General features: G+C 37.6%; 1 protein-coding gene across 3 annotated transcripts in view; it reads left to right on the top strand.

Moving 5' to 3' along the window:
• The first annotated feature begins 1,196 nt into the window (after window positions 1-1,196).
• LAMA3 (laminin subunit alpha 3) overlaps window positions 1,197-21,530 on the top strand; it is a 139,536-nt gene continuing 119,202 nt past the window's right edge. For all 3 annotated transcript variants that reach the window (XM_087961635.1, XM_087961632.1, XM_087961634.1), the window contains exons 1-2: window positions 1,197-4,506; window positions 13,913-14,065. In XM_087961635.1, the coding sequence (XP_087817761.1) occupies window positions 4,204-4,506; window positions 13,913-14,065 (456 nt within the window). In that variant the 5' untranslated portion in view covers window positions 1,197-4,203. The remainder of the gene's footprint in view (window positions 4,507-13,912; window positions 14,066-21,530) is intronic.

Below are 21,530 nucleotides of genomic sequence, written 5' to 3' on the forward strand. Positions count from 1 at the left end.
TGTAAACAAAGATAGCTCCTTCCTCTTGCCTACTTTGCTTTCCTGGATTAGAATAGCATGTACAACTTTCCTGTATGTTTTAGATTAGAAACCAACTCTTAAAGCTTTGTCAGGATAATCTGTCAAAAGCTTCTCCTTGCCACATTCACAAAATACTTCTGCGTAACTTAATTTAAGGGCCCTAACGGAACATTGTGTGAAGATGCAAAGCTGGATAGCGGGGTTCTGTCTTCTAGCCTTCTGACTGAATTCCATCCCAGATTAAACCAGGGGGAGGGGCACCATTGATGGATCTGTTCTCCAAACCCTGATACATGTGGCTTCCCCGAATAAAGGTGTTCCACCAGGAATTTGGCTGAAAGCAAAAATAAAACCTCAGAACCTCTAATCTGTGAATGTTGGCAATTCCAAAACATCTGCAGCTATTTAAATAACCCTGGGGAGGAAAATCAGGAAATTTAGCACAAACTGGTTGGAAAAACCCAGAAATTAAAATCATAGATCAACTAGAAATATGCTGAAGTGTTTATGCTACTAAAAGTAATTGTGTTATATATGGTTATGAATAACTACAAATCAGGAACTGAGACTATTGTTTAGCAAAAACAGAATAACTGAAAAGGTAGACCAAGTTTGTTATGTACCTGAAGTGTTTTAGGATGTTTATTCAGGTTGTTTGTAATAAGAACATAAGTTATTTTTGGCTTTTGATGTGCTCACCTTGCAAAAAAAAAAGTGCATAAGAATAATCCCACATCAACTTTCATAAGAATAGTCTCACTGTGTTTAGTACAGCCTTGAAAGGACTGCACTGTGAGTGTGATAGTGTTCTTGTTGTGACCCATCAAGTCAATCCTGACTCCTGGGGGCTAGAAGGACAAGTCCCTGCAGTTTTCTTGGCAATATTTTCAGAAGTGGCTTGCCAGGGCTTTCTTTCTAGGGCTGTGAGAGAATGAGTGGCTCCCAGAATAATACTCTATAAATTCTTTCCTTTATGTAATGTTTAATATCAGGGCATTGCAGTAAGTTATACATTTACACTTTTAAAGATTAAGAATTCTTTGGAAAAATTGAGTTGGTGTTTCAGCCATATTTCATTAAAAGAGAGAGAGAGAGAGAGAGAGAGAAAGAGAGAGAGAGAGAGAGAGAGTGTGTTTTTAACTCCTAGCAACAATTCCAGCAATGATGACGGATATTGTAGTTCAGCAATGAATGAAGGCTCTATATTTTATTCCTGTGAAGTGCTGCTAAAGGTGTTAGGTGAAATCAGCTAGTTTTCTCCAAAACAGAAGATTAAATATAAAACTCATACAACTATCAGTATTTACTTTGTAAGTGGTGGTCATGTGTCATACAGTTCTATGACAAGGTAATTTGAACTCATTGGGGAGGAACAAGCTGAACTGGCATGCATTACTGAAGCCTGGCTGACACCAGAGGGGGGAGTTTCCCTCTTGGAAATGTGTCCAGCTGGGTTTAGGGTCTGCAACCAGCCAGAGCCTCAGGGCAGAGGAGGGGGCCTACCAACTGTCATCCAGGAATCTTTTTGTTTTCAGGTGCCATCCTCCATAGGTTTCTTGGTGTGAGACCCTGTTGGTCTCACAGGATCAGTTGGAAATGCTGCTGCTTGCTATACCAGCTTCTGTGCTGCACAGTAATCTCCTTGCCTGAGCTGCTGAAAGCTGTCTCGGGGTTGGCAGGGAAGTTCCCCTGCCTTATGGTCCAGTGTAGAGTTGTAATTGCAGGAATATTCCAATCTCGGATGGCAAACCTCAGATAAAGAATGTTTCCTAGCAAATACAACTCAGGCAAACAAAGTCACTAATCTATGGATAAACGAGGATTAGAGAAGGGAAGTAGACATATGTTAGACTTTAACTAGAGATAATTAATTGTATGGATTACTGTACTAAACAGTAACTAAAGTTAAGCAGTAACCAAAGTTAACCAATGATGGAGGATAACTAAAAATGTATATAAATACAAGACTATACTCCAATAAAGAGCATCATCATGATTCAGTTGTTCATGATCAAACAATTCGACTGCCTCATCATTACAACAGTCCAGACTTCAATATGGTTTGGCCTCAGAGGCAGCTCAAGAATTTATGGCCACCATGGCAGCCATGGGCCTATCCCAGATTATCCGAGGTTCAAATCAGGACAGTGGCCACACTCTGGATATGATTGTTCGAGCAGTAGCAGCCTGTTATGGTGGAGGATCTGTCATTATCCCCTCTGGCATGGTCAGACCATGCCCTGGTGGCTGTGAGAATCTCCAGAACTGCCGCTTCCTGCAAGGAGACAAGACCTATTTGAATGGTCCACCTTCAGTGATTAGACCCACCCTAGTTCCAGAAGAAACTAGAGGATGTCCTGGGGGTTCTGCAGCATTGTCCTGTGGAGGATTTGACCACAACCTGGAATCAGAAAGCAGCCAAGGCTCTGAACAGGATCAGATCCATGTGCCCTCTTATGGCCTATCACTCCCAAAACTCACTGTGATTTATGGAGGAGCTGAAGGTGCTGAAAAGGTCCAAAGGTGCCTAGAGCACCGCTGGAGAAAAACTTAAGAACACATGTGATTGGACACAAGTCAGAGCCATTGTTAAGGCCTATATCGTGATAATATGTCACTATTTATCTGGCCTTATTGCATCCATGTTGCCTGATGGCCCTGATCCAGATCACCTGGTCTCTCCTTCGGAAGGAGGGCTCAGATGATCATTTACACCAGTGGAGTCAAACTCATGGCCTGCGGGCCAGATGCGTCAGGTGCTGGCCCCGCCCTGCCTGGTTTAGCAAAGGGGGAAAACATTCCAATACAGTCACATGACACCACTGTGACAATGCGAGTTTGACACCTCTGATTTACAGGGCTGCGCAGAGGAATCTGTCAAATGGCTCAGATCCATTCCCAGTTTGAGAGCAAGCCTGGAGCCCTTTGTTGCTGGATTGTTTCTACTCCTTATGGATTACCTATCTATGGTGTTGATAGACTATTGTGGCAGTTGATGGGCATCAGATTTTCCGTTTTGTTGCTAGTTTAAGGGGGAAAACACTACTCTGAAACTAGAACAACTAAGGATAGCAAGTTCCTCCCACTTATGGGTGCCAGATGAAATGAAGGCAATGTCATGGATCCATAACAGAACAAAAAAAAATTGCCAAGATACATTTACACTGTAATAAGACAAAATGGAGGAAGTGTTTTAAATTTCTAATGTATATACATTTTATTCCTTATGTTTGCCTTATCACAACATTCCAGAAATGTTAAAAATCACTTATATAAACCATTGCCACTTTACTTATGCTGCTGTAATTTTGAATGCTGAAGTAGCTGCTCTAGAGGAAGTGTTTTAATTTCCACAGAGTGGATGAAAGATAATCCTGACACCCTCCAAAAAATAGTTACTGACTTGTAGAGGTCAGCTTTTTTAAAAGAAGATAAATCAGATGGAACTGAATTGAAATCCAAGATGAAACTTTTTCAGGGGGCTTATTAAATAAAGTAATTAAGGGGCAATAGTGAATTGTTTGAAATCAGCTACCTGGGAATCCTGAACAACCCTGTTACCAACCTCAAAGTCTTTGCAAGGCATCAAGTTGTGGAAAATATGGGTTGTCGGAATAAATTTTCTTGTGTTTTTAACACCATCCTCGGCCCCCTAAACCCACTAGGTCCCAAGCACCCGATGGACATTTAATCAAAGGCAAATTCCACGAAGTTCACTTGAGTTGAGAGAAACGCGGACAGTACAGGATCGCGGGCCTGGACGAAGCCTTAATCTGATCTGATCTGTAGCCAGTAACGAGTGACGCGTTTCCTCAGTCCTCGCCTCACTTGCGACCGACGGGTGCTCCCCGCTAACGACGCAAGCGCCGGGTTAGAGCTGCAGGTGTTTTTCTCTAACGAGGTCGTTCCCGGGATCACCGCGCCGCCCTCGCCTCCTTAGGACCCACGTAGTTCGGTCTCCTCTCCCTGGGCGGCCCTTTCCCTCGCGATTCCGCGAAAGTGGCAGCGGAGCAGCAGGAGGTGTCTCTGCCGCCTCCTCCTCCTCCTCCCCTTTGCTTTCTTTTCGGTGCCCTCCGAGCTAATCGGAGCACAAAGGGGCACAGGAGGGGCGGAGGCAGGCCGTCCCTCTTGGATCACCGATCCCGCGGACGGCGTAAACAAATCCAGCGAAGGGGCGCGAAGATGGCGAGGACCCGGGTGGCGGCAGTTCTCTTGACTTCTCGAACGCCGCCAGGCGCAGCGTTGGCAGGGATCGTCTTGGCACTCTGGTCCTGCTGCCATCCCGCGGGCTCCCTCTCGGCTTCTTCCCTGGGCGCCGGGGAACGGGCGCTTAGTCTCCACCCGCCTTACTTCAATCTGGCGGAGACAACCCGCATTTGGGCAACTGCCACCTGCGGGCAGGACGAGAGCGGGAGGCCCCGCCTAGAGCTCTTCTGCAAGCTGGTGGGGGGACCCGCGGCTTCCCCCGCCGGGCAAACCATCCAGGTGAGAGAAATGACCGCGGGGATGTGGGGGAGAGTGGGGGGTAGAGAGATCAGGAAGAACAGAAAGAGAAGCAGCACTCATAAAACTTCGAAATTGGATTAGTTACTTTTTTTGTAGTAGCAACTATTAAGGTCGCTGCCTGTACTTTGGGGACGAGATCCATTAATTTCAGACGTTTTTTCTGGAAAGGCACGCATGAAATCGCTTATGTGAGGATTGTAATCAAGACAACGTATAAAAACCTCCCTTTCTTCCCCTAATACCAGAGACACTGGTCCTGTTGTGATCCTAGATGTGTGTAGTTCAAATGTACACCAACAGGAAGCTCTATGTAATTGATTGAGTCTGCACTACCTTTAATTTCTAATTTATATAGTGAATTAGATAGTTTCCTCTTTAGAAGTTTAGGTCAAAACTGTGCCAATTCAGTTTCTATGCCTAATGGTCTGGGAAGAAAAATCCAGACAACTTTACATAGTGAACTATATTTAATCTAATTTAGCTACTCATGTCTAAATCACATCACTCTACTGGTAATCCCCATAGATTGTGTTTCTATGGGTTAAATAATTAGGTGTTATATTGTATTGACCAATACTTCTGATTGCATAGTACAGACAGCAAAGAAGATAGGAGTGAGCAAAAGGACAATGAGATCTATTCTGGCATATTTGCAATGTGTTAATAAGGGTCTTCAACTCCAGTTCCTTTAAGAAGATCCATTCAAAGTGTTACAATCTCTGTTCTGTTAATATTCAGAGATATGTTGGTAGTTGTAGATAGAAGTTCTCCCAGTTCATTGAGCTCATAGGTTAATTGGTTCCTCTCTTTAGTTCTACCTGGTTAATTTTCAGATGATAACAATACTTAAAAGCAACATAAATCCTGCAGTCCAGGCAACATAGATTATTCAAAATAATTCCAAATAGACTTCAAACCCAGCCTGGGATTGAAACAGCCTGGGTCACTCAAGTAGATACCAGGAATGGATGAGAAAAATATACGCCTGCTAATGCGTGTATACTTGTTAATAGCTTTTGGTACCATCCTTCCAATTATCCCTCTTACCCGGTTTACCTTTAGAGGGCACTGAATTATGTATCCTTGGTCAATTTTACTTCATGCATATTGTCTACATGTTTCAATTTATTCTCCCATATGTAATTGTTTTGAGAAAATTCCCACTTACTTTCTTCTGCAGAATCTGTTGGTAAGACTCAGAAACATGCATTTCGAATCACAGTTCACCCAGACTAATTCCTGCAGAGTCCCTGACACACAATTTAGTACTTCAACCCAATTATGTATCTCCAAATAGGTTCTGTATTGGAGGTGGCACAGGCAGAAGCCACGAGCCTGAGAAAGTGGCAAGGGATATCTCTAATTCTTGGTGTTCCAGTCTTACTGTCTATGCCAAGCTGCTGTAAAGAAAATATCCAGTTAAATTAGAAACCAAAGTGATTGGAGGTAATTGAAACAAAGTATTGGTATTCTTTATTGGCATGTACAACAACAGAGAATACAAATAATCCCCAAACAACTAAAATCTATCAATTTATATATCTTTGATTTGAAAATAACTGAGCATTGTTATGGAACTGCATCAGAATTATGGGGAGAGTTTTAAAACTTGTAATAGTTACTGGGCTGCCTTCCCTTGAAGCTTACCTTCCATGGAAGAAGGTTCCATTTGTCAGTGAATAAATATGTGATTAAACTGCTTATACTGTTTACAAATGGTTAAAAAAAACATTGTCAATAATACTGTGACTTATATAGCTGGAATGTGTCTGATAATACTTAGGACATGAGTTTATTGAGATAACATTACATTCCTCTAAACTAAAGGGAGTGACTTGGATGCTAACCCTAGTACCATAAGTAATGGCATTTATAGTGCCCATATACTAAGTCCTTTCCCACCATGGGAAAGGCAGCAGTGTGGTTTTAGTTTATACATGCCTTAAGCAGTATAAAACATATGTTTTATACATGCTTAAGGCATAAAAGGCTTATTGCTCTGGTTTGTTAGCTGTAATTATATCCTTTTTTGATACTTAGATGTTGTAATGTTTCAGTTGATGGTATTTGCCGATTTAAGAATATTTTGGTACTCTGGCCATAATAAACTCAAAGGAAACCAAAACACGTATAATACTAACCCCAGCCAGTTTCATACATTAGCCTCAACCCCTAATAAAATAAGATCCAGGGTCCAGCAGAAGCTGATCTTTTTCAGTCACCTTCTAACTGTCAACAAGGAAGGGAACATCTTTAACTTAGAAAACAAACAATTCCCCAAACCGAGGCAGCAACAAAAATACCATGTTACATGGGCCTCACCCTTTGTTTACTGCTATACTGTACTTCTGTTGTGAAGTTATCTTTTGAACTTTTCATAGATTTTTGCCCATAATCCTGGCCAAGAAAAATTAAAATAAATAAAACCCCGAAGTCTCTCCAGTGCAGATTATGGTTTATGCATGCAGGGTTAGGGTACCATAATTGTTGTTATTAACAAGTCTGCTGTATAGAAAAGATGCCAAACTACATCTTTCAAAAGGGAAAATAACTGAGCATTGTTATGGAACTGCATCGGAATTACGGGGAGACTTTTAAAACCTGGTCTGCCTTCCCTTGAAGCTTACCTTCCATGGAAGAAGGCTCCATTTGTCAATGAATAAATATGTGATTAAACTGTTTACACTGTACAAATTCTCACTCTATTTCATCTCTGCCTCCATGTTCTAATGAATATGGCTGTTACTAGTAAAAATGATTAAAACCAGATTTTAAAATGAGTATGTTTTTCTTTGATGCTTAGATTTTTTTCCCTCATGTCCAAGCACTTTGTTCATCAAGTGTTGCATAATACTGTTATAAAGAAGGCAAACCGGTGTTCCCAAACCAGATATCCTGATAATATGTTTAGCTACATTTCTCATTATTCCTAGAATGTCAACTTATCATTATGGCTAACATGGAGGACATGAAATCCAATAGTTTTAGAAAGCATTTGGCTGAGAAAGATTGTCCTGGATTGCATTATTGTCTTCCTCATTAAAGAAAACAATCTTAATTCCTGGCTTCTTTTTGTATATGATAAAGCAATGCTACATCACAATCTACTCAATTAGCTGCTATGCCAAGAAGAGTTTAAACATATGGGCCTCCTTTTAATCAACACAGAAACCTATGTTAGCCAACATAAAGTACTACTCAAGAAGTTTCCTGCTTAAAGCTCCTAGGCCAATGTGGTAACCAAAGCAGTGTCTCTGGCAACAACATTGAGACATTACCAGCCTCTTTTTTGCTATAGTGAAAAGGAGAATCCACAGACATCTTTTCAGGGTTGGGTTAAAGAAAATAAATTCCCTTCAGGTGTTTTGGCAGCAACTTGTAGGATCTTGTCTGTTAGGAGTCAGAAGAAGAATAAAATCTAACACAGGTGATCCACTATTGCACAACATCAAATCTGCATATGCACTAAGAATAGCTTAAGATGTTTGTCGTGAAAAGTAGCTTCTAGTCCATTTCTAAATCAACCATGTTTGTTGTGTATATATTTGAGCCATATGCATTTTAGCTGAATTCTGATAAATTTGTATGGATATACATGTGTCTCTCTGCATGAAGACCCACAAAAAAGATTCAGTTCTTTTTCTTTATAAGTTTATAATATCTGTTGGATATGATATGCCAGAAAATACTTGTATGGACAATAGGATGTTTGAGAAAGTAATAATATCCTGAAGGATACATTTACAGCAGCTGTATAATAGTACAGCTGCATTTTTATACTCAGTGTCCTGGAGTAAGCACCATTACATTCAAGCATATTTACTTATGAGTAGACAGCCTCATAGTAGTATTGACCAAGGAATTGTTTATAGGCCCATGAGCAGCTGGGTAGCCTAAGCATAATATAATATTTCTGAAAATATTCCCACAGCATACAAATGCGGTTTTCAATTCCTGCTTTATGAATACTAGCCTGGTTTTGGAAAAATGTTTTTAAAACATCTACAAATTTAATCACTTTAAAATGATCCATGTTAGATTTTTCAAAAGGCAACTGGACTTTCTTATTTTTCCTTGAAGACGTTTCACTTCTCAACTAAGAAGCTTCTTTAGTTATAGAACTGAGAGTGGATGAGAAGTGAAACATCTTCAAGAAAAAACAAAAGGAAGTTCAGCTGGCTTTTGAAAAAAGCACCTTTGGGACAACCATGACCTGGATGACTGAGAATTTCCATAAATCCATGTTAGACTTTCCCAATCTGGGGAAACTTCACTAAGATTACATCTCCCAGGATTCTTACCCATCTTGGCCAATTATCCTAAAAGTTATTGTCCAATACGTTTGGATGGCATCAGATTGGTCAAGAGTGATCTGACCATAGGAAAAAATACAGAAGTGCTTCTTTGTCAATTTATGAAATGAAAGCTCTGGGGTTTAATAAACAATGTAGTTATAGACTTGACATACATTAGAAAAAAAGAATAGAGTTTTACTGTTGAAGACCATTACAACATATTTTTACATGAAGTCAAAAGAGTCATCAAACTATATGTACCAATAACAAGTCCCAAAACCAGAAAAAAACAAATTACCCATAACAATAAGGAAGCTTCAATCCAAAAAGAGATCACTTTGGTGGAAAAACAAATCTGGTCATGTTGCCAACTTCAAAAGCCAATACAAAAATGTATGCCACCAGATAAAGACTGAATGCACATTAAACAAGAGGAAAACCTTCTATGCACCAATTCCACCCACGCTTTCTACAATTTCGTAAACAACAAACTAAAAGACTCAAGGTCCAATGGTAAAGACTGGAACGATGACACCATTAAAGCCAACCTCTTTAACACATTCTTTGGCTCAATATTTGTAAACAGCAATGGATCATGCCCAATATTTCCTAGTTGAACCACAGACAACTACAATGATCTAATACATATCGATTTTACAGAAGACAATGTTGAAAAAGCACTACGCAATTTAAAACCATCTCTATCTATTGGATTGGATGGAATATGTGCCTACTTCTTAAAAAAGCTATCCACTGCCATAGTCGAACCTCTAAGCATAAGCTTTGAAAAATCCTTCAGGAGCAGCTCCTTGCCAAACCTATGGTCATTAGCCACAGTCATCCCCATCTTCAAAAAGGGAGACCGCAGCCTAGTTGAAAATTACAGACCAATCTCTTTATGCTGCATCACCTGTAAAGTCATGGAATCAATTATTAACCAATCCATTATCCTCCACTTAGAGACAAACAACCTACTCTCTAACAAACAATTTGGTTTCACAAAAACCTATCCTGTAATCTGCAATTCTTACACTGCAAAAACATATGGACTACACATCTTGATCAGGGCAAAGCAATAGACTCAATTTATATAGACTTCTGTAAAGCCTTTGATTCAGTGGTACACAACAAAGTACTCCTAAAACTAAAATCTTATGGTATCTCTGGATACCTGCATAACTGGATAGAAGCATTCCTGTCAAACAGACAACAAATGGTCAAAATTGGGAGCGTCCTATCAAATTCTGTACCTGCCAACAGTGGTGTCCCCCAAGGCAGTGTTCTAGGACCAACTCTCTTCATACTCTACATAAATGACCTCTGTGATCATATTAAGAGCAAATGTGTTCTCTTCGCCAATGATATAAAGCTATTCAATACCACAGACAATACTTCTACCCTTCAAAAAGACCTCGACTATGTATCAGAATGGTCAATCAAATGGCAACTTCAAATCTCAACAAATAAATGCTCTGTCCTACATATTGGCAAAAATATCAGAAAATAAAATACAAGCTGAATAGTCAAGAGCTTGTTGATGATCCAAACTCTGTCAAGGACCTTAGAGTACTCATCTCTAATGGTCTAAGTGCTAGAGCCCACTGTAACTACGTAGCCAAAAAGGCATTAAGAGTTGTTAACCTAATCTGCGTAGCTTTTTCTCCGGTAATATCACACTACTAACTAGAGCATACAAAACATTTGCTAGACCAATACTTGAATACAGCTCATCAGTTTGGAACCCACATTATGTATCTGATATTAATACAGTTGAGAAAGTCCAGAAATATTTCACAAGAAGAGTTCTCCACTCCTCTACTCGTTGCAGAATACCTTATGCCACCAGACTTGAAATTCTAGACCTAGAAAATCTAGAACTACCTTCGGTCTGATCCAAGTATAGTACATAAAATTATATATTACAGTGTCCTACCTGTCATTGAATACTTCAGCTTCAACCATAACAACACAAGAGCACACAATAGATGCAAACTCAAGGTTAACTGCATCAAACTTGATTGCAGAAAATACGACTTCAGCAACAGAGTGGTCAATGTCTGGAATACTCTACCTGACTCTGTGGTTTCTTCCCCAAACTCCAAAAACTTTAACCTTAGACTGACTACTATTGACCTTACCCCTTTCCTAAGATGCCTGTAGGGGGCATGCATAAGCGCACCAACATGCCCACCGTCTCTGTCCTTTTGTTTCTTTTTATTTTTCTTATATGTATCCATTTCATGTATTCATAACCATGTATATACTTATACCTGTTATCTTATAATCACTTGACAAAATAAAATAAATAAATAAAATAAAGTTTTCCTTATTTAACATTTGTCTTGGAGATTTTGGATATGAGGTCAGATACGATTTGTGCCAGGTCCAAGATCTTAACAGGGCTTTTGGGAGATCTACCTTGGTACAAGAAAGCATGTCATTCTCCTTGCATATTTGATTGACTGGGAAGCCATCGAAGTCCTTCTCTGCAGTTTTAACAACGCCTCATTGAGACACATAGCAAGAATACTTCTGTAGTTTACCTCTTACTGTGGTTCAAGAGGGCTTCTACATTCTTTCAAAAGATTGGGAAATCAGTCACAGCAATGCATATATTGTCATACTGTTTCAACTTGAATTACTAGAATTATTTTCACATAAAAATAGGTACTATGCATTAAATAGCTTAAACTAAAAATTTAGGCGAACATGTCCACGCATATACAGATATATCCAGGTGAAAGGGATAGATGGGGAAAATAGCATATTCCAGATAATCAGAAAGTTTAGATAGACAACATACAGAATTGGAGATTTACCTGAGATTTATTTATTTTGTTACTTATTGGTTCAATCTGTTACACCTCAATCTGCACAGGCTCTTGTAGTTTACAGAGAAGATGTGCTTCTTTCAACATTTTTTCCAAATTGATTACTGACAACGCTATGTGTCTACAGGCTAACACTGTATAAACACCCAGGATCCTGGGTAATATTTAATTGTTCCCTTAATTTAACTTTAGCCATTGGCATCATATCAGCATTGATATTTAATAATGCATTCTTAAAACTTTCATGTATACATGCTTTCTGGGAATAATCCATAATTTATGGGACTTCACAGGATTTAAATCAAACTAAATATGTGTCTAGTTGTGAAGTTTTTCTGGGATGAGGCAGCTATAGTGGGTGATTTTATCATGTTCCAACAAAGCAACATAAATGGGAGCAAAGAGGGAGAACTATATATACAAAATTGCACATTGCAAGTACAAATGTAATTCCTAGCTGCCATCAATATCTTTATGATCATGATTTATCACTTGTTACTTGTATGTACACTGATACAAGTACTGAGAGCTTATACATCAGAGACAATTTCCTTATGTGTCCAATCACACCTGGCCAATAAATTATTCTATTCTATTCTATTCTATTCTATTCTATTCTATTCTATTCTATTCTATTCTATTCTATTCTACTCTATTCTACTCTATCCTATTCTATTTTGATGAAATAATGAAAAAACCTTTAACCTGCCTAAGGTGAGAGAACCATTCCTGGCTAGAATAAGCAATTTGTAAATAGCTCTCCAGTATCCCCATAACATTTTCTTTGCAAAGCTCCACTGTAGAAGTTTGACATCTCCTCAGTTTCTAATGAGTTTCATAGGATAAAGCAGAGAGTAATTTAAGGTGCTGTTTAAATGAATTCAAGTAGTATACTTTACAGTAGGCATTTCTTCTATGAGTTAATAATGAAGATCATGATTCACAATGATCAGAATAACCTTTCACTTTCCCTCACCTACACAAGTAGCTTCCATCCACCCTCCTCATTCAGATGCTTTCTGAATATACAAATTTTCAATATATCCGTTGATTTCAATAGTATAAATACTATTTTTAATGTCTAGTTTTGCTCAACTTTTGCCTTTCTATGAGGTTTTTGGGTCCTTGTCCCTTGAATTTGCCATTTGGCCTAGAAATTCCTCATCACCACTGCTTTTAAAATGTACATCTAGTTTTGATCTATGTGATTTAAAGAATTATTAGTGCCCTATTTTTGGAGTTTCTAAGCGTAACATCTGGGCAGAACTTTTTTCTTATATGCCCTACATAATGTCAATCTAATACAGAGGATGCAGGTAATCCTTAACTTACGACCACAGTTGGACCAGAATGTCATTACTTAAGTGAGTGACACCCAATTTTATGACCTTTTTTTTGCTATGTTCACTAAGTGAATCACCATGGTCATTAAGTGAATCACATGATTATGAAGTGAATCTGGCTCCCCCCCCCATTGAGTTTTCTTGTTGGAAGCCAGCTGGGAAGGTCACAAGTGGTGATCATGAGTCCCTGGGACCCTACAATCATTGTAAGTACATATTGGTGGCCAAGCACTCACATTTTGATCACATGACTAACCATAAATGCCAGGACTGGTTTATAAGTCCCTTTTTTCAGTGCCATTATAACTTGGAACAGTTTCAAAATGTATGGTTGTAAGTCAAGGACTATCTGTATATGTTACCATGTGTTCATGGACCACTTAAAATATTTGGAATACATATTGGAATTTAGAGGAGGATGCATCTTCATGAAAGGTCTAGAAAGACTGACACCTTTAGGCTGCTTCCATGAATTCCAGCAGAAATCTAAAGAATGTTTTTTCATGGAAACAAACACATCTGTGTATGCTGCAGATAGCCTGCCATATTGAACACCTTTCTGAGATAATGCCGGGAGCAGAGAAGGCATTGTTCAAGACTCAATTAGTCAGCCAGTATCTAAAAGTTTTTAAATTATTTTAATTTTCTTATTTGGAAGCTCAAGTTAGTGAATTTTGACAGTAGAGAAGAACATTGCTGACTATTTAGAATATGTTGCCGTTTTGAATCACATCTTAATTCTCCTTCAAGTAACTGCAGTAAAGCAAGATTTTTGCTGTGGAAGAATCTATTTTTATCTCTATTTCTGAATTAGGCTGTTTTAGGCATTTATGAGGAATTACAACTTCTGAATCTTTCAATGCACCAAAATTTGAGTGGTAATTCTTATATCTTTTTGTTTGCCTATTTGTTTCAGGGCCAGTTTTGTGACTATTGCAATGCTGCTGATCCTAATAAGGCTCATCCAATAGACTATGCTATAGATGGAACAGAGCGTTGGTGGCAAAGTCCTTCTCTTTCCTTGGGTTTGAAGTATGATGAAATAAACGTTACTTTGGATCTAGGACAGGTAAGTACAGTTCTGCTTACCTTGTGGATGATTTAGTTTGGATTGGCTAAAGTTCCGTGTATGTGGTTCAACATGGAACATGGAAACATCTTGTTGTAGGGTGGTATGCATAAACCACCAGCCTCTTGCAGCTTTGCAATAGGATCAAAATTCATATATTTCCCCATTGATATGATATGATATAATAGATATGATTGATATGATCTCATGTTAAGCCATTTCTGAATTCCATCAGAACATTAAAATACTAAGCAATATAAATAAATTTATATCTATATTTTACTAAAGAATTCGATTCATAATAATATGAGGTTATCACATTTATTTATTTATTTTATTTAATTGTAAAGCAATTATAAGATAACAGGTATAAGTATAAATATAGTTATGAATACATGAAATGGATACATATAAGAGAAATAAAAAGAAACAATAGGACAGGGATGGTAGGCACGTTGGTGCACTTATGCACGCCCCCTACAGACTTCTTAGGAAAGGGGTGAGGTCAATAGTAGACAGTCCGAGGTTAAAGTTTTGGGGGTTAGGAGAAGAAACCACAGAGTCAGGTAGAGTATTCCAGACATTGACCACTCTGTTGCTGAAGTTGTATTTCCTGAATCAAGTTTGGTGCGGTTTACCTTGAGTTGGTAACTATTGTGTGCTCTTGTATTGTTATGACTGAAGCTGAAGTATTCATTGACAGGTAGGACATTGCAATGTATGATTTTATATACTATACTTAGATCGGACCGGAGGTGGCGTAGTTCTAGATTTTCTAGGTCTAGAATTTCAAGTCTGGTGGCATAAGGTATTCTGCAACGAGTAGAGGAGTGGAGAACTCTTCTTGTGAAATATTTCTGGACTTTCTCAACTGTGTTAATATCAGATACGTAATGTGGGTTCCAAACTGATGAGTTGTATTCAACTATTGGTCTAGCACATGTTTTGTATGCTCTAGTTAGTAGTGTGATATTACCAGAGAAAAAGCTACATGGGATTAGGTTAACAACTCTTAATGCCTTTTTGGCTATGTAGTTACAGTGGGCTCTAGCACTTAGATAATTTGAGATGAGTACTCCAAGGTCCTTGACAGAGTTTGGATCATCAACAAGTTCTTGACTATTCAGGTTGTATTTTATTTTCTGATTATTATTTTTTTGCCAATATGTAAGACAGAACATTTATTTGTTGAGATTTGAAGTTGCCATTTGTTTGACCATTCTGATACATAGTCGAGGTCTTTTTGAAGGGTAGCAGTATTGTCTGTGGTGTTGAATAGCTTAACATCATCAGCTAAGAGAACACAGTTGCTCTTAATATGATCACAGAGGTCATTAATGTAGAGTATGAAGAGAGTTGGTCCTAGAACACTGCCTTGGGGGACACCACTGTTGACAGGTACAGAATTTGATAGGACACTCCCAATTTTGACCATTTGTTGTCTGTTTGACAGGAATGCTTCTATCCAGTTATGCAGGTGTCCAGAGATACCATAAGATTTTAGTTTTAGGAATAGTTTGTTGTGTATCACTGAATCAAAGGCTTTACAGAAATCTATGTAGATTGCATCTATTGCTTTGCCCTGATCGAGTTGTGTAGTCCATATGTTTTTGCAGTATAAGAGTTGCAGATTACAGGATAGATTTTTTCTGAAACCAAATTGTTTGTTAGAGAGTAGGTTGTTTGTCTCTAAGTGGAGGATAATGGATTGGTTAATAATTGATTCCATGACTTTACAGGTGACGCAGCATAAAGAGATTGGTCTGTAGTTTTCAACTAGGCTGGGGTCTCCCTTTTTTAATAGTAGATTTATTTAGTTTATTTATTTAGTAGATTGGTATAGTATAGCAATAAAACTAACAGATTCAGAGAAACCATAGGCTAATACATTAAAATCAACAGATGATTTCTAACAAGATGCATAGGGTTAGATATCAAAGATCTAAAAACATTTCTCAGCTGTTCCTGTTTCTATTGTGCTGGTGGAGCCCATGCTGAGGTTTAATCCAGTTAGCTTGTTTGTTCTTTTTTCTTCCTAGGGAAACATACATTGCATTGTTAGGAAACATTAGTTCTACTATATGGTAAGCCACTCATTAAAATATGCACAATTAGAGGAAAGGTGTTGCAAACAGATCCAAATACTTTTTGAAAAATGCCATGTCCCTCTTATTCTCTTTGTGATTAATTCCCCTTCCTATATGATAAATATAGAATTCAGATTTCATTACATTGGGGGAAGAGTTGTGGAACAAAATCTTCTTGTGTTTTCTCTCCTGCAGTGTAAAAAACCTAAATGTGTTTTTGGATTGCATGCAAATAGACGATTCTACCTACCCATATTCATAAAGGATATTGTTTAGCATTCTTCCTGGGCTGTGATAATTGTTAAAGCTGGTTTTGTTTATAAAGTCTAACCAGAAAGCATGAAAGGAATATATTCATATAAAATTCAATGGTACTATTTAAAATTAGATTCATAGTAATTAAACCAAAGGAAATTTAGCCACAGCTAGTTCCTTTTCTTGATGGCTAAATTCATACATCACACCAAGCTATGATTTTAAACCATGGCTTGTTGACTTGGCTGGGTTCATTTCTCAAGTTAATTCAGAACAAAGCAAACTAAACAAAGCTTCTTGTGTGGCTAGATCCAAGCTAGTTACAAAGGGTTTTATTCTTCCTCCAGTAATTTGATCAGCGTAGGAATACAATTGAACCTCACATTCAGTTCTTTTAATCTTATATTTTTAATGTGCCCTTTCTGGAAAAAAAGTGAATCAACAGAATTCTCCATTTGCTTAGCCTTCAAACCCAGATTTTTAGGACAAAGTGCTCAAAGCATTTTTGTTTTCTTCTACATACAGTTTTTAAATTCCTAGTTTCTTCTGTCTGTGTCAGAATCTATGCATTTTCCAAAGTTGATAGAAAATGAACCAAATGAAATCCTCATTCTATATAAATTAGTGACCCATCACAAAAATGATAGTAGAGGGAAATTCCCAGCCATGAAGACGCTTCCTAAGGGAGAGCGGGAGGGATGGAGGGAGGAAGGGAGGGAGGGAGGGAGGGAAGGAAGGAAGGAAGGAAGGAAGGAAGGAAGGAAGGAAGGAAGGAAGGAAGGAAGGAAGGGAGATATAGGCATTGTTTTGTTCCATTGCAGCACAATGATAGGCTGGTTCATATTAAGCAATATGATGCTTAACACTGTAAGTGAATAACAGCTTATTAGAATTTCAAGCTGGTATGTAATGTACTGCCCGCAATAAAACAAACTTCAGGTAACAATGCAATCAACAACCTGGTTACCATCTCTGATTCGTCTTGTCCTGTTTTCTCTTCTCCCAGTTCTTCTATTGCTATTTGGTGCCTTACTTTTATTCTTATCTTAGCTACATCCTTCTCCTCTTCCCTTCACTAAGTATAGCTCCTTCCAGATGTGTGCTGAATCTTGGAGAATATATCCTTGGCTTTTCTAATACTCTGCTTAGTTTGTAAGAATCATATGTGCTCACATATAAGCCAAGGATTGTAGGTGTTCAAAATACACCCCAAAATCAGGTTTGGTGTATCTGTGGATGGGCTTATCCGTGAATATAAACAAACTTTTAAAAGATCTGTATTTCTTGTATATACTCACAGATAAACCTACTGCAGATAAGCCAATCTTTGATTTTTAAAAAACTAATATGCCATTAAAATGCAGATCAGCTTAACTACAGGCTAACACTTTTCATGGTATTTTTGTTAAAAAATTCAAGGGTTGGCCGATACCTGAGTATATATGTATACATTTTTGCCTCTTTTTTTCCACATTGCCAAAGACCCTTTTTCCTTAGGCATTCGGAGCTTGAGAGGTGAGTGAAGTAAGACTCGTGAAGGATTCATGGGTTCTTACATTGTGAAATTTTGTTCTAAACCTATGAGAATCACCATACTATATGTGAGTTGGGCAACTATATAAAATTGTTGGATAAATAATAATAAAACTACTCTCTGTTGAAGTCACAAATGTAATGACTCAGAATATCCATGGCTTCCAACCCTCCCTCTAAGTTGCCCCTAATTTTCAGCAGCACATTCATAAAATCATATGAAGTACTATGGTGCAGTTCCCAGTCTCTTAAATTCTATGCTGCTTTACAAAGTGAATGCATATTGCTGCCTATCCCAGTTCTTAGTGGACACAGTGTATTTTTCCCAGATGACAAAGTGTGGGTTCAACAAATACAGGTTTGGTACCTTCTCTCAAATGCAGTGAAGCGGCTTAAAACAATATGAGTGAGGAACAGTACAAGATACTAGATTTCCATTGCCCCAGGTAAAGTGCTAGACACATTCATAAATGCATGTACAGACATGTACACTTAGGTACACCTCTTTATCAAGATCTGTGGAGTGCAGAAAATGTCTGGAAAAGTACACTAAAATATTGAAAAAGATTTTGAAAAAGATATCAAAATTAACACGACACCCATTCATTTAAGGTACACTGAATTCATATTAAATACTATAGTCAGAAAATATCCCAATTTTCAGAGCAATTAAGCAGGGGAAAGTGCTGTTAAGCAAATCTATGAAATCTGCTTCTTAAGTAAATGATAAAAAAAATTCTTCTGAAGATGCTTTAAAAGTAGACTATTTGGCAAGTAATTTTGTAACTTACTGTAGGTTAAATAATTTGCACATAGATAGATAGATAGATAGATAGATAGATAGATAGATAGATAGATAGATAGATCTTTCCCCTTCTCTCTTTCTTTCTTTTCCAATTCAATATGTTCAATATGTCCAATTGTTCAATATGTCCAATGTTAAAATGTTTTGCTGCATCCTATATTAATTAATAAAACGTAAGTGTTCACCTCCTTTAATTGTAATCTGTAGTTTGTTCTGGTACCTTCAGTGTCCAACCATTGGAATCACATCCTATCATTTTTTAAAAAGAGAATTTAAGACAGAAGCATTTTCCCACAGGAAGGATTCTTATGATTAGTTCCAAAATCATATATTAAATTCATCTGGACCCATTAGTCTTTTTTTAACTTTCCAAAATCAAAGTCCCAATCCTTCGTTTGTAGATTATTCTAAAATAATTTTTCACAGCCTTAAATTTGAATTTAAAACTTCTTTCGCTATGGATTGAAGGAAAATCATCCAGTGCTGTAAAACCTGTTCATCCAAAAGTTCCTACTAGCTGAAAACTAGTTAACAACCAATTTCAGAAAGGGACTAGAAAGGTAGCATGCAAACCTAGTATTGTTTTTTAAAGGTGCCAATTGCAATTAAAGCAAAAAGACGTCTATTCCCTTGTCTTCCTGAAATCTACACCCACCTCTGTCATTCAGTCTCCTTAGGAGAAGCAACTTTAGGAGCACTTGTAGGTGATCTCAGGTGTTCTCCTAGTCTGGAGAGGAATTATAAGGAATTATCCACTTGCTTTTAATGAATTCTTCATTCCGTCACAGTTGTCAGATCTGCTTTGAGGGAAATATCTTCAGTCTACAACATGTTCCCTGGAAGTCCAAATAAGATTAATTTTTTTTTCCAAAAAAAAGATGCCCTGTAGTTACTGTACAGTAGACTCCTTTTCCATTTTGAAACATTGGTACCTAAAAAGATGCATGAAATCATTAACTATTCTTAACATAATACAGAACAGCAAACTACTTTAATAACATCACAATACTAAAACCAATTCTTTTCCCTAGCTAGAATTATTTTTGGTTCAATATCCAAGCTGAGAAAAATAGACCTTATGGCCACATGAAGTCCTTTGTCAGAAGAACTGACTTACTGAAGAAAGTTGAAACAACTTCCTGTCTACAAAGTGTCCCTTGAAAATCAAACCACACCTCATGGTGCTCTTCCTTCCAGATAATTCAAGATCTGCTTGTTTCCAGATTTTTTCTCCCAAAAAACCTCTTCCCTTACTTAATTTTCCTTTACTATTTATTTGCAGATCAGTGCCCTACTCAAATTGCACAGACTGCAAGGATCTTGAAAAAAATTATATTATCTTTTTTACTGAGTTGCAATATAATTATTTTTGAGTTGTTCATCATCACACCCATAAGTAGCCAGCTAAAGGGGTCAAGAAACATCCCCAGTTTTTTATTTGAATTGCAAATAAAATTTCTTCATTCAGGTCCATCCTTGCCTTCCTGATGAGGAAACTTCTGCAAAGCATTTTCATCCTTCCTTTTCTCTGCATTATGGACAAAAGTAGGGAAGTACTAAATGCCGTCAGGCTTCCAGAATGACATAATAGAAGAAATGTTAGTACCCTAACAACTATTACAAGTACTGCAAAAATGTGGCCTGGTTCAAATAAGATACTTATCCTTGGTGCATTACAAATTAAAGATGTGGTCAGAGAAGGTCAACAAAAGTACTTGAAGATGCTCCCTACAAAGGTAGACTGAAGGGATGTTTAGTCTAGAGAAAGAAGAATGAGGGGAAACTTACCAGCTATGTCTAGGTACATAAAGTGCAAATGGTCAAGAGCTATTTTTTGTTTTATGTTGCAGGCCTGCTGAATAGAGAAGAATAGCAGAAAAAAATACTTATATTTATATTCAGCAAACTACAAGATTTGTTTATAACATCTCTATTTTGGAGACATAATCCCAGCAATCCCCAACATATTACAAAATCAGCCTCCCAAACTATTGTTTTTCGTGTCTGTTGGGAGAATTGCTGTTCTCTTTATAACTTTGACTAGAGAAGATGACCAGATTGAGCCTGAGGGAGGGGTCAAATATGTCATTAGTCATGAATCCCTTCATGCCCACAAGAGTTCTAAGTTCAGCCCACCTTGAATTCTGTTGATCGTTATCTACTGCCAATTTGTAGTAGTTCAGATTCTTATAGAGAGTTTAAGCGTGCAATAACTATTTATATTCACTTGAACTTCCTGGATTTTCTAATTTCACTGGGTTTGACATTGACTCTGTTAAGATTTTATGGAAAGACAACTGAACAACTTTGAGAAATAAGTAAAAAAATCCAGGACTAGAAGGTAAAAGCTATCTAGTATTCCCTTAGCTAAATGTACTGGTTCATCTTCCTCAAATACACAGTTGGCTTACCTACTTTAACAAATGTGGTTAACGTTGGCTTACCTACTTTAATAAATGTGGTTAATGTTAAACAGTAAACAGTCCAAGTTTATGACAATGTTCAAAGCAAAATAACATGAAAATTAATGTTGATAGAAGGTTGAAAGCAAGTGAAGGTTTGTGTAATAAAAATTGCTTACTATAGACAAATATAGTATATTTTTAAAACTCAGCCAATGATATTTTATTGTACGATTTATATTTAAGCAAGTTATAATTGAGCGAACTGTAGATTTATAAACATAGCCTTAAACTCTAAAAATATGTATCCAATGTTGACTCATCAACTGCAGTGGGTACATTATGGAATAAATACTGTAATAATGAGCAGACTCACTAATATG

The sequence above is a fragment of the Notechis scutatus genome, chromosome 3, assembly GCF_049901735.1.
Source record: "Notechis scutatus isolate UNSWTSFEM ecotype Mainland chromosome 3, rNotScu1.2, whole genome shotgun sequence".
Taxonomy (NCBI): domain Eukaryota; kingdom Metazoa; phylum Chordata; class Lepidosauria; order Squamata; family Elapidae; genus Notechis; species Notechis scutatus.